The 14038-nt window shown below is 47.0% G+C and overlaps 4 protein-coding genes across 5 annotated transcripts; all 4 read left to right on the top strand.

The window, feature by feature from the left end:
- Positions 1-1043: 1043 nt before the first annotated feature.
- On the top strand, positions 1044-2204 carry ONS95_009000 (uncharacterized protein; the record flags this gene model as incomplete). The annotated part of the gene is made up of 5 exons (XM_058502566.1): positions 1044-1223; positions 1274-1411; positions 1460-1511; positions 1562-2067; positions 2133-2204. 5 exons carry the CDS (start codon positions 1044-1046, stop codon positions 2202-2204), a joined length of 948 nt encoding a protein of 315 aa, XP_058361495.1.
- A 239-nt stretch (positions 2205-2443) lies between these two features.
- Positions 2444-4723, top strand: ONS95_009001 (uncharacterized protein). Its single transcript, XM_058502567.1, has one exon. The coding sequence runs from the start codon at positions 2586-2588 to the stop codon at positions 4500-4502; it is 1917 nt and encodes a 638-aa protein (XP_058361496.1). The 5' UTR covers positions 2444-2585; the 3' UTR covers positions 4503-4723.
- A 1733-nt stretch (positions 4724-6456) lies between these two features.
- ONS95_009002 (uncharacterized protein) lies at positions 6457-7308 on the top strand (the record flags this gene model as incomplete). Its single annotated transcript, XM_058502568.1, has 1 exon — positions 6457-7308. One exon carries the CDS (start codon positions 6457-6459, stop codon positions 7306-7308), a length of 852 nt encoding a protein of 283 aa, XP_058361497.1.
- Positions 7309-8326: 1018 nt separating this feature from the next.
- Positions 8327-14038, top strand: ONS95_009003 (uncharacterized protein; the record flags this gene model as incomplete). Of its 2 annotated transcripts, none has more annotated exons than XM_058502570.1 (5): positions 8327-8423; positions 8474-9075; positions 9138-9240; positions 9293-9836; positions 9930-14038. In XM_058502570.1, 4 exons carry the CDS (start codon positions 8327-8329, stop codon positions 9571-9573), a joined length of 1083 nt encoding a protein of 360 aa, XP_058361499.1. In that variant the 3' UTR covers positions 9574-9836; positions 9930-14038. The 2 variants fall into 2 exon arrangements, with proteins under 2 accessions (XP_058361499.1, XP_058361498.1); XM_058502569.1 differs by having other exon boundaries at positions 9293-9517; positions 9622-14038.

Here is a 14038-nt window from a genome sequence, read left to right on the forward strand (position 1 = left end):
ATCAATGCCGCACTGTTGAGGTTTCCTTCTTGCTTGCGGTGCTGAAGATCTGGTAACACGTGGAAAACAGTTTCATTCAGGCAAGACTTGCAGCTCTACAGAAATTTAATGTCCTGAAGTATCAGAGATACCGTTGTCAATGATGTTTTATGCCCCATTGCTTGATTGACTACACATTTTGGAGATCTGCTTATTCGACAATGTTTGAACTTGTCTCCTGGCTGGCAGCTGGCTGGTTTCTCCAGAACTCGACACCGATCAAAACCGATGTTTGCATTTTATTTTCTTTCCTTCACGTAGATGACTTCCATGATCGACTGAACAGGGTTTATTTATGCTCTTTTGTAGCCCCTGCATTCTCTCGAAGGTGTGTTTTCATGGCGTCCGTCGCTTGAAATCGCTTGGTATGCAATGGCTCTCGAAAACGTTCAAGGAGACTTCCTCAACCACCTCCTAACCATCTGTTTTCCTTATTGTCAGCTTGCAAAAAACCAGTCACACAACATTTTGAATGTGAGATACCCTTTGGGTTGACCATTCTTACATGTCGTTCTCACAGAGATCTTGTGATGCAACTCAATGTCCAATTGCAATATCAGAACGATACAATCATGCAGCAGCGAACGCATCATCCCCTTCAACTGCCCCGTGGTGCTTCCAAATCCAAACCCGAGTTTCGGAATCCGAGTGGCCAAAGCCGGCACAACAGACAGGATGGAGGCGTTTTTAGCCCCTCGCTAAACACGGGTGTGGCGCATTTCGGGTCAATCTTCCCCCCGCTCCTTTTCCTCGAGAACTGCCTGGTTTCAATTCCAATGGACTCACGAGAATTGATGCATGGAATGACGATCTAGTAATTTGTCATCTTGATTATCTATGACAACTTGAGTCTCATGCTGACCGTGTTGAAAGTTGTATAAGTGATAGGTTCTGTCTTTGTTTTGATTTCAATCATAGTCTTCCAAAGCAACAGCAATAACAAACACTCCACTCCCAAATTCATTGTCTTCCCGATTATCATCCATACGAATTCAGTTCCCAATATGTCTGCCAAGAAAGTCCTTGTTGTCTTTGGTGTCACAGGTAACCAAGGAGGTTCCGTTGTCAACTTGATTCTCGGAGATCCAAGCATTTCAGAGCAGTTTGAAATCCACGGTGTCACACGAGATCCAACAAAGCCAACCGCAATTGCGCTCGCTGAAAGAGGAGTTACACTTCTTAAGGTTTGTCACAATTTCCTTCTTATCAATCGCCCAGAAACTGAACAGTGCAGGCCAATCTCGATGACAAGGAGTCCCTGAGAGCAGCATTTAAGGATGCCCATACAGTGTTCGCAGTCACCAACTGGCAAGAAGTCTTGGACAAGGAAAGGGAAATCCAGCAGGGAAAGAACATTGCCGATATTGCGAAGGTATGAATGTCCCCAAAATCGGCAAGTCGAAATTAACATTAGTCCAAGGAGCTCAATGTCCAGCATCTCATCTGGAGCAGTCTGCCAAATGTCACCAGAAGTATGTACTTCGACCCACTCAAAACTCTTCTTTTCACTAACAGAACACAGTTACCGAAGGTAAAATAACTGGCGTCCTCCACTTCGACAGTAAAGCCATCATCGAAGACCACATCCGCAGCCTCGCCATCCCCGCAACATTCCTCCAACTTGGCGTCTTCATGGAACAGCTCCCCCTCATGCTAGTCCCCACTTCCTCCAACACACAAAGCTACAAACTTTTCGCACCTATTTCTACCAGTCTCAAGATCCCGCTCATCTCTGTGCAAGCCGACACGGGAAAATACGTCAGATCCATTATCTTGAATCGCGAGAAGATGCTAGGTAAAGTGGTAATGGGTGGGGTGAAGGAATATACCGTGCAGGAGGCGGCTAAGATTATGGCTGCTATTGGCGGGGTAGATGTTGTGGATGATACGTGTACTTATGAGGAGTACCAAAAGATGTTGATGGGATTTGGACTGCCAGAGTTCGTAGCGGCTGATATGACAGAGAATATGAAGTATTTTACAGAGTATGGATTCTTTGGAGGCCAGAATGTTGAAGATGACCATTCGGTAAGTCAACACCTCATAGTCATACTATAAGTCCAGAGTGAATTAGCTGCTAATATTAAATTCAGGTTTTGTCCGAGAAGCTTGAGAGCTTGGAGGAGTGGGTTGCCAAGAGTCCTCAAATTGCTGCCATGAAGTAAGAAAGGATGGTCGTCCCGCTCGGGCTGCCAAACATTGTCCGAAACTGAACAGTTTCTTTTCTTGATTTTTTATCTTTTAGAGTCCTTTCCAGAGACGACAATAGCAATATCGAGGAATGAATTCTTCTCCAGAGCCGATCTACTATATCACGTGATTAGATTGCCCCTTTCTGGCTTGCTCATGGCAGGGGCATTTCAGATACGTGTGCGAAACGAAAGCTTATATGGGTGGGATCAACATTAAGATAATATTCTTCTCGTTCACTGTGACACAGAGTTCAACTGAGGAAGAAAATACATTGCGTTCTACGCTCGCTAATTTTCGCGGGGCCGAAAAATTCTTTGAACCAGAAACTAAATCCATACACCAACCCCAATGCTATGAGGCTCCGTATCCCAAGTCCAGCATCCAAACAGCCTATCTTCAGAATTGGCAGCTATTCACGATTCGTCTCATCGAACACATCCAAAATGGCACCACCAACACCACTCCCCTACTCCCAAGAGTTTTCCAACACAGACGAATACATTACATCTCTCCTAAACTTCTCCGCCGCCTCCACCATATTCCAAACCCTTTGCGGCGGCGTCCACATCCTCGATTTCTTCACGCGAGAACCGTCCCTATATCACACCGTTATTCCCTCGGAATGGCGCTCCTGGCTCATGGCACGTGATTCCATGGACCTTTTGGATTTCCTGATGCGTGACGATCTTGATAAAGTCCGAGATGACAACCCGCCTGAAAGTCTGATCAAGTATATCCGTGAGATCAGAAAACATTCGCTACGGCGGACTGTTGATAGTCGAAAGGACGAAGAAGGGAAAGCAGTGACGAAATTACCGAGACATGTCGCTGTAGGCATGATTCCGAAGAAAGTGCACGAAGTTAGCAATTTCGCCGACTACGTTGTTCGAGTCGCTGATTCCGTGGAGGAAACTACTGGGAAGGAAATCACGCATTTCGTTGATTTCGGTAGCGGGCAGAATTATCTCGGTCGGACACTTGCAAGTCCGCCGTACAACAAGCATATTGTTGCTGTGGAGAGTAAGGAGTTGAATATCACGGGTGCGAAGAGCATGGATGTTCTTGCTGGTGTTGCGGAAAGGGAGAAGGTCATGCGGAATAAGAAGGTGTATCGGATGAAGCAGGATCGTTTGGTGCCTACTGATCAGCTGAATGTCAAGGCGCTGAGGAGAGCGGCGAAGCCTGTGAAGGTCGCGCAGAAGGAGAACGAGGTCGATATGAGACCAAGTAAAGATCTGGCTACTATTTATACGCCCGCTGATGGCAAGGGGTACATTCAGTACGTGGAGCATGTTGTACAAGATGGAGATCTTTCAGATGTGGTGGAGCAGATCGAGAAGATGAAGATTGCAGCTCCAGCTGGCAAGTTACAGATTGTCAACACGGGAGATGAAAATCCTGCATTACCACAAGTCATTGAGGAGTTTTCCAAGAGCGAGGAAACGCGTCTGATGGCTATTTCAATCCATTCCTGCGGGAACCTCTCACATCACGGCATCCGCTCCCTCCTCGTCAACCCCTCCGTCCACGCCATCGCCATCGTAGGCTGCTGCTATAATCTAATGACCGAACGCCTCGGCCCACCGACCTACAAACTTCCGCTCCTACGTCCCAATCTGCGCGCCATCAATGCCTCCGGCCAAGAGTCTGCATCCTGCGATCCGCACGGCTTTCCTATGAGCGAAAAACTTTCAACCTATAACACAGACGGGGTTAGGCTCAACATCACAGCTCGTATGATGGCCGTCCAAGCGCCCCTGAATTGGACTGAAAAAGAAAGCGATTCTTTTTTCACCCGCCATTTCTACCGCGCACTCCTCCAAAAAGTCTTCCTTGACTTCGGCGTCGTCAAGAAACTAACACCGAACCAAGAACCTGGCCAACCCTCCAACAACCTCGAGTCCACCGAGCCCGTAATAATCGGCTCAATACGCAAAGGCTGCTATGGTTCATTCAAATCATATTTGAGGGGCGCATTGGATAAGCTAGCTAATGATCCTGAAAGAGGCGTCAAGGTTAATGAGCGGATGAAGGGGATCACGGATGAGCAGATTGAGGGGTATGCGGACAGGTATGGAGCGTTGAAGAAGGAGTTGAGTGTTACGTGGAGCTTGATGGCGTTTAGTGCCGGGGTGGTTGAGAGTTTGATTGTGAGTGATAGATGGCTTTGGTTGAGGGAGCAGGAAGGTGTGGGCGAAGCCTGGGTGGAGGCTGTCTTTGAGTATGGGTTGAGTCCGAGGAATTTGGTGGTGGTGGGGATTAAGAAGTGAGATGTACAGGTTCGGAGTCGAAACTGTGGAGTAGGGGTGGGTGAAATTCTCATCCTGTATGAAACTCTGGTTAAAAGAGTCATGGGAGGCAGGAAATACCATAGATCTGAGAACATAGACCATAGATGATAGACATACAGGCTTCATAGAGTTGACACATCTCAGACTCAATTGAGAGGCTACCAACTATCCACACTACTCAGCATTCAAGCATTCTGCCATAATTCCAGGGTTTACGTCCGCCCCTTGACTGTCATGTTATCTTTTGACCGCCGAAGATGAATTACAAACGAAATCAGCATAGGTATTTTCGCTTTCGCAGAAGAAGTCGACCATTTCAACGGCATCACACAGTTAAGAATATTCAAACTGCTAGTCCCAGCATGTTTGTTGTCTTATGCCGATGACATCAGGTCCGAGAATCTATGGGACTAGCACGCAACCAGACGTCCTATATCTGGGACCTAATCACACTGCTTATTAACTTTCTTCAGAATCATGGTTTAAACAAGCTCCCGAATAGCTTCGAGTCATATTTTATAGCACCATTCTCTATTCGACAGCATCAATAGGTTCAAGGTTCGCACAATGGAGTTTTTCAGTGAGCATGGCTTCAGACGAAGCCATCTCTCCAACCTCAGAAATCTCCAACGATACAATCCCAGCGCTCTCAACAACATTCAATGATGGCAGTGGTAATATTGGATTTTATCCAACCAATCTCGAAACCCAGCTAGCTAATTATACCCGTTTCTCAGACTCAGCACACCCACCTTACCAGCTCGCCTTCCTTCCCTCCGACATCTTTCACACCATCTTCGCCCAATCCAGTCTCTGCAGTATGACTTGCTTCGGCTTAACCAATAAACTGTTCTACTCCTATCTGAAAATCATATAACCCGGGCCAATTCCTCTCTCCGCGACCGTAGAGTTCATCCCGCCACGTCCTCACCCCTCCAGATACACATGCTGGATGTCCTGCACTGAGATCCCCGACGACAGCGGCCAAAACTGTATTCGTGGGCCTAGAAAACTCGGTGCGCTTCTGAGAGGTTGGATGGGTGATAGTTATAGACTGTGGAGGTTCTACGGAACCTTTGTCTTCCTCCCAGTTGAAGAATACGGCTTGCCTACTGCAGTAGATAAACCAGAAAAGGTAAAGACCCTGAGACAGAACTTCAAAGAGCAGTTTAAGCGTACCAGCAAGCTGTACTTTCCGTTTGGTTGGACACGTCAAGAGATGACTTGGACAAAAGGACCTTGTTGGCGATGCAAGCTTTGGAGAGAGCCGACCCGCGTTTTTGGGAGTATGTGACGAAGTGGAAGGACTTTGTGGAGAGGTCGTTTGTGCCGGTTGAGACGAGACATTTTCCTTTGAGTGAGAGAGTGAAGGATGAGTGGAAGTGGACATTGTTTGGGGAGGGGATTAGGATGCTTGGTTTGTGACTTTGAGAGGTGGTGCCGCCCCAACTGGAAATCATTCTTGGTCGATGAAACGCTGCAACCAACAATCTAATAATCTGGGTACTTTCCAATCATAGATTCAAATCTAATTCTCACTCCAGCTGTATATTGGAAAACGAAGCTCAATCGCACTTGGCAATATTTGCAAGTCACTCCGATATTTAGTTCGTCTGTGAGAATGCACCACAGTCCAGTGGCTACACATTCTTGTGAAAGAAATTGGCTAGGCACAAGGCTTTGGATGACTAGTTCTGGAGTAACTGCACTAAATTAGCGTGAATCACCATACAGCCATCTGATTCTGGTTCCTAGCAATAAGTGTAGGACGGACTAGTGACTATGAGCATAGGCTCGATGTAGCCTCGCTTAAGCCAGCTAAATCGAAATTCATCAGCGTGGTTCAATGTAAATTCGAAATATATCTTTTCAAGGAATCCTACCAGCAAGGAGCTCTATATCTATCTAGACAGTCATTGTCTCGGTCTGCAGAATGTCAGCCATAATTGAAGCAGAGCTTCCCCAGAGCATGGCCTCTCTCACACTTGTCGACGCGCCGAATTCCACTATCAGGACTGCTGACAGTTGCGATCTCGACAGAAAGAAATTAATCGCTTCAGAGGATTCAACCACAAAGACAAAAATACACCTATCTGAGATCCAGCTAGACTGTCGGGTATTGGTGATTTCTAAACTCCAGCACTTCTGCAGATTTTTTGATATATATGCGGATGACAACGACGAGAATGCCGGACAAGCACGAACCTCCTACATCGATCGACTAAACCTCAAGGTACTTCAACCACGCAATTTCCACGGATCTCTCGAGCGACTCAGTAGCCAATCGAATGGCCATACATTCGCTTTAGACTTATGTAATCGCGATGGCACACTACAAAGCAGACACATGATGCATCCGTGGGGCAAAGAAATCAACCATGGCGCAATACTAATACTGTCTCTCTTTATCGTCGAAGAGGGCTATCGCAGACAGGGCATTGCTCAGACGCTACTTCAAGCCCAGATTGCTAAGGCGGAAAAGCAGAAGAGGGGTCTCCGGTTTATGTTTGTCAAGCCAGGTGTTGTTCCGGACGATGTAGAGAGACAACTTTATGGTAGAACGTCATTGGAAGAGTCTAGAATCGTCAAGAGGAGAGCTTATGCCAATGCGGTCCGATTTTATAGAACCTTTGGGTTTCGCAGGGTGGGCCTGACAAATTGGTTTTGTTTTGCCATGGATCCTGAGCATCCTTCTCACAACGTCGCACTCGACGATGATCCTGACCCGGTGCCTAATACAAAGAAGGAAATACACGAGCTGGAGCGATTGATGAATATGCATTAGATGCGTGCATGATTGCCAACACGGATGGAAGGGTAGAATTGTATCGTGAAACCGTCAAGGAAGATCACAATGTATGTGCGGTCTGTCAATCACCACTTTCTCGTGATGAATCTTTCTAACTTCAAGTACAGGCCAGATTTACAGCACATTATTTCTCTGCTGTTGCTTCGAGTTGCCCGCAGAAAAGTCCATGTTGTCTCCGACTGGTCAACCACCCAGCCAAGACTTTAAGCGGAGACATCAACAAAGCAAATATACCACCAAGTCAAAGCAACAGGCTCTTATTTGCGCCTCAAATGAAACCATCTCCGTCTAAAACTCGTTGTAATTTTAAATATGAGGGTAGCGACTACGGAACTCTCATTATTCAGGACTTGGTTTGAAATGTGTTACTCGTCTGTTTTAGTAAGCTGACCAGCAGGTCAAATTCGCGAGATAATCAAGAGACTGGCAAATTTCGTTCCTTCTGAGCATACTTCATGAGTTAATAACTGCTTTCATGAGTATACCATTATCCTCCTAACTCTACGATATAATTTCACGCCTCAATGTTGACACAAACCGACTTGTCCATTTAAATGTTCTACCATGACCTTTCCGCTGTGGACATAGACTACAATTATGCTATCAGGGGGTTTCCCATGGACATAAATCATTCCTAGACGAGAAAATCTACTTTAAAATTATCCCTTATTTTGTCTATTGCGGAAAATAAGGTAACAATTATTGTTGGGCTGTGGCCCGCACTTTAAGTTAAAGACCAGCATGTTGTTTCGATCACCCAGTACTTCCTACTCTTTTTTATCCCATGAATGCAAGTCAGTGATTTCTGTTCGACGTGGTCTTATTTGTGTTATCCACAATGCTGATTTGGTTTGATCGCCATTACTGGACCTTGCCTGCAGTAGAACAACAATTGAAGATATTGAGATGTCCTTGGTCTTGAGGTGAAAAGGGGTAGCGGGGTAGTTTACCGAATTGCGGGGTAGCTCTACCGACATCTTTGGGGCATACAATAATGAACAACACGTCTTTTATACCTCATCTTCGGCGAGTCATTGCTTACCTCAAGCAAGCCAAGATGTTATTCAGATCTTCTCATCCGGAGATCGATAGTATGTCAGCTCTGCGCTTCCTCAGACACAGAAAGCTCTAACCTACCCAGTTCCCTCTCATATCACAACACATGCATTCCTCTTCGATAATACCAACGAGTACTTCCCACCCCAGGAGAACGGTACCAAACCAAAAGGCTTCACCAATACATCAACACTCTCTCGCATTACTCACCCAGAAATCCAAACTCTCGCAAGCAACATCTGCACATCCCTGGTTCTTGAGCATGGCCTTCAGCCAGGAGATGTCGTCTCAATATGTTCTCCAAACACGATCGAGTACCCTGCCATCTTATATGGCATCATGCGAGCTGGTGGTATCCCAGCGTTGAGCTCCCGAGCATTCAATGAAGATGAGATGATGCATGTATTCAAGACGGTGGACTGTAAATTGGTGTTTTGCTTGAGCGAAACTGTTAGTGTGGTGAAGGGAGCTTTGAGAAAGCTCGGGAGGAAAGATTCTTGTGTTGTTGCGACTGATGAAAACAGAAATGTTGGTGGTTTGGTTGGTGTCAAGTCCTTGAAAAGGATGATCGAAGAGGGTCGAAGTGTTCGCCAGGTGAAAGCGTGGGAGATTCCGCGTGGGAAGAGTAACAGCGAGATTTGTGCTCTTTTGTGTTTCAGTAGTGGGACTACTGGATTACCAAAAGCTGTAAGACTCAATTTATGTTTCAGAGTCTGCAAAGAGTTTGTTTTATTGATGCGGAGCCACAGGTCATGATCTCGCATCAAAACATAATCGCACAATGCCTTCAGCTCATCCCAACAACATCGTCAGACCACAAAACAGTTCTCGGCCTGCTCCCCTTCTATCACAGTAAGGTAGTTTCCCTTCATAAATTCAATCACCAGACTTATCGAAGCTTTAGTTACGGGTGTGGTGAAGATGCTTGTTCTGCCCTTCGTTATTGGTGCAGAAGTCGTCATCCTCCCACAATTCACCATGAAGGGCTTGCTCTCAACAATCGAGCAGTACCGAATTGCCGAAGTACAGGTAGTGCCCCCGATAATCATTCGCTTGGTCAACGATCCCAGCGCCAAAGATTACGACCTTTCTTGCATTAAGCGCTTTGCATCGGGTGCAGCACCGATCAGTGAGTCTATCATTGTCCTTACCAGATGTATTGATCAAGAGGTGGAGAATTCTTAAAGCTTTACATTCGTTTTCTGTAATTGCTTAGTTGACTTTGGGTATCAGGCGAGGAAGTGTTAGAGCTTCTAGAGACTAAATTCCCTGGTAGAGGATTCAAGCAAGGTTACGGCATGACCGAAAGTACAGGATGTATCACAACACATCCACTTGACAAGCATTCATTCCAATATGCAAGGACTGGCGGATATTTGGTTGCAAACACCGTGGTGAAAGTGGTAGACAGCGAAGGGAGGCAATTGGGTGTCAACGAACAGGGCGAGGCAAGTGCTCGGAGCCGAAGCTTTGCTGAAGCAGCACCTCGCTCCCTCCAAAGGCTTCAATAGAACATACCCAGAAACTAACAACCACACCAGATACTAGCCAAAGGCCCGCAGATATTCCCTGGCTACCTCAACAACCCCACTGCCACGGCCTCCGCCTTCGACGAGTCAGGATTTCTCCGCACTGGCGACATCGGATCCATCAATGCCGACGGCTTCATCGTGATCCACGACCGCATCAAAGAAATGATTAAAGTCAAAGGCGTCCAAGTTGCTCCAGCAGAGCTGGAAGACCTGCTACTAGGCCATGAAGAGGTGGAGGATTGTGCTGTGATTGGCGTGCCGGATGATCACGCTGGGGAGAGACCATTTGCTTTCGTTGTTTTGAGGGAAACCAACGGGGAGGATGACGTGGAGAGGATGGATAGGGCCAGGGAGAAGTTAATGGAGTATGTGCAAGCAAAGAAGAGGAAAGGGAAACGGCTTGTGGGTCTCAGGTTTGTGGAGAGTATTCCGAAAAGTGCGAATGGGAAGATTTTGAGGAGATTGTTGAGAGAGGATTACGCAAGAGAGGTTGTGAAGACAAGAGCGAAGTTGTAGAATACACAGGTGGATTTAGAAAGACATACTGTACAGAGCGTTTAGTTCAGATATTGCCAGACTTGATGAGAGACCAGCTTATTGACTTGAAGTTTTGTATATCTTCCAATCACTGCAGCCACTATAGTGCTGCTCAAGAGTCATTGGACTTGGCATGACAGTCAACTACCTGGATCTAGGTCTACGAATTTGACAAGTCATTCACGTAAGGTCTTCTCCAATGTCGTAAGTGAACAAACTCCCGTAAAACTGTCACTACCTGGACTATCAAAGTACCAAGTCCCGTAACCGCGGACATCTCTCCATCCACTCGTCCGTCTCCATATTGGTCTACCCGATCTGCATTGCATTCCTTCTACTGCAGGGCAGAACAAAGATCCGACACTTTGCATCACATCACATTCTATCACTGTAACCATCCTTCCCATCAACCTGCCAGCAGAGCAGGAGAAAAGACCCCGGTCGATCAAAGGCAGCAACCATTCACCACCACCTCAACAGTGGCAAGGCACCGAGAGAACCCCCGATGTATTCCGTGGATTGGTTTAGTTTCATGCATGTATGCACCTCTCTCCTAATTCCCTTGCCCTAAAAATTCCCAACAGACGCACCAGCGGCCAAGAACCCCCAATAAAGCTAAACAAGGATCCATAAACGGAAAACAAGAACCGTCTCACCATATATCTGGTATTTTCTCTTTAGCTCTTGTGTCGTGAGCATTAATTCGATGTCGTTGTATTGTAACCTCGTTCTGTGTGGCTGCCTCTCGCGAGCCGCGCTCACTGGTGGAAAATACAATGTTCCGTGGGAGGCGCCACAGTCTGACTCGGTCGCTGATGCCGAGATGAGGGGGTTCTGAGTATGACCCTGGAGGGCTTGATAAAGGAAGTAGCTCGGTTCGTAAGGGGAGGAATTCCGATTGTCGTAAGACGCTATTTGGGGAAAGTTGAGGTGGCTTTGAGGATGTCAGTTGCATTCGGGAGTTCAAAATGGGTGAAGGATAGACGAGCCGTGTACGGCCCGGACGATCGTGAAGTGGTGATTCATTACAAGTATGTGCTACCACGCGGAGAATATTCAAACCAACATTAAAGATGTCTTGAGGGAGTTGTATACGTGGGAGGCTTGAATTAGATAATTCAGTTGGCTTGCGACACGTTGATCTTTGAGTTAAGGTCTGTGGATTAAGAATGTTTATTTTGTTAGTACTCTATGGTTAAACTCCAAGACCCAAGCGAGAAGAAACAGGGAATGAGGCCCTGGCGTTGAGCAGGTTAGGTCTAATTGATGCGCAACGCGGATCGTCTTCTTTACCATACACGACATCGAGTGGAACTGATTTATCCCGCGGCAAAGATAATCCACTATGTCGTTGCTGGCTGCTTCTGGTAAGAGGAGAAATGATGGTTTGAATGTCACGGCAGAAAGAGGCGCTCATCAGGACTTCAACATGCAACAACTATTGTGGTTCTGATGCAGCGCAATAATGCCTGTTAATCCCCTCTCAATTTCAGCTGGATAAAGTCAGAGATCGAAATAAAGACAGAGTCGAGGGCTAAGAAGACGTGAATTTCGTCAGTGCGAATGCACTAGGCAAATTTCAAGGTCATTGGAGGGACGGCTTGCCCTGCCACTCAACGTATCACGACCTTTGAGAACGGGGATGTAATAGAAAGATGAGTGTGACCTGGCCGGAAATAAGTAGAGAATATTGAAAAAAAAAGAATAGAAAAAAAAACCCCCCCGTGAAATAAGACAGTCTAGACGCGCAGCAGACATGAACACAGAAGATAGTCGACTTACAAAGGCATCAGCCATCGGAAAGAGGAGGATGATAGTCCAAATAGCATCATCATTGTCCCTGGAAAGTAAAAGTAGGCTCAAAGAAATCGGTGCCTCCGATCCAATGACACAGCTGCCCTAAAACATATATCCTCAGCTATTTCGTTCGCAGCTCTGCGGTTGTGGAGTGGGAAGTCCTATCAGCGAAGCATATTGCTAGACTGTCGACTCTAATCTTCTGGACCAGAAATGATTGGGCATGCAGCTTTCAGAAGGCGGGATGCTTGGACATTAGTTCGTCAGCATGTGATGCTCCCAGTAGTTCAAAATGAAATGACGCTGTTGGAGAAATCTGTCGTCTCCAGTGTCCAGCCTTTCACCTGTGGTAAGAACTCAATCCTGCATCGTGCTGTTGGTCTGGGAGCCACGTGCGAAGGTCTTATGGATCTAGTTTTAGAACGGATGAGAGGATGATAGAGATTTGGTGTCGTACAACATTTTTTGACTTGCATCAAGCCAACTCTGGAGTCGAGATGTGGTTTGCCAGGGGTGTCCGGATGCCACCGTTGAGCGGGCGGCTATGCCTGAGTAAATTCATCCTGAAGCTAGTCCACTCAAATGCAACGGTGGCATCTGGCACTTGAAATTGATCCGGCTCGTGCGCAACACCAAATATCAGAAATACATCTGTGCCGCAGTACCTTAATCTAAGACATATTGCGAAGCAGGTGAAGTGCCGCAATGTAATCAATCTCTACCAGTTTGTATCACATCTGTTTTCCTGAAAAGGGAGAGCTTGCGAATGCGGACTGAGTGGAATATCAAATATTCTGCAGCCGCAGCCGCACCCGCTTAAGGTTGTAAGACTGTCCCCTGAGGAGTCGTCGGATATTGTTTAGTTGGCTCTGTTATTGGACCCCTCTGTATGATCTGCGACGATGCCCAGCCTAAGACAGGACCACACTGTGCCGTGTGCAAAATTGGATCGGGGGGATGAAGAAGAGATCTCGTCTGTTGCCAAGTGGTGCGTGCTTGTCAGATATACTGGCACCACGGCCCGGACAGGGGCAAGGGATGCATTATTGCGCGGGAGTTATGGATGGAATCGGTGCTTACCCGTGGACTCCACCACCGTCTCCATGTTTACCTCAGACACAGACATGGGTACGTTCCCTGCGTGGACAGATCCTTCTTCTATCCCTGCACCGCACCACGCGCAACCAAACTTTGGACTTCCAAAGCGCATGAATAAATGAAGGGACGAAAGCTGCTGAGTAATGCGGCGACCGTCAAAATGCGACCATGAGGCGCGTGGTGATTGTGCTTTGCGGCATAGTAGCAGACTACATTGCGTGTGGACGGATTAACTACAGCAGACCAAGACCCTGGGAGCATCCAAATGTTCCCATTCCTGGGACGGGTGTTGGTGATGAAAGAGGCAGGTGTTTGGTCGCCGATATCCCCTTTGAGCGAGCGAGAGCATTTGCTGGGACAGGAGTGGGCTGTTGCGCCATGTGTGGCTGGGAGGGCAACCTGAGATCTTTCTGGAATCCTTAGGAGATAGAAATGGCCTTCGTGTATGCAGGCACGCAGTCATCCACATGCGGTAGCTGTTGACATCGGCCCTTCATAGTACCAAGATGTGAGAGGCCGAAGTATCCTCGGTGTCGGGATTTCGCAAGAGGAAACTCAAAAACAAGTCGTCGCATGAGCCCCCAGATTATCGGTCCGATCGGTTCAGCGTGTGAATCTGTTAATTGTTGTCTAGTAGTCCTTGACTTGGCATTTATTTGAGACAATGATACGAGTACAGTTCTCTG

This window comes from Cadophora gregata, assembly GCF_030347475.1.
Source record: "Cadophora gregata isolate MNR1 chromosome Unknown scaffold_3, whole genome shotgun sequence".
NCBI classification, from domain to species: domain Eukaryota; kingdom Fungi; phylum Ascomycota; class Leotiomycetes; order Helotiales; family Ploettnerulaceae; genus Cadophora; species Cadophora gregata.

Excerpts from the sequence above, each read along its gene's own strand:
- ONS95_009001 (XM_058502567.1), top strand. The coding sequence starts at position 2,586 with ATGAGGCTCCGTATCCCAAGTCCAGCATCCAAACAGCCTATCTTCAGA.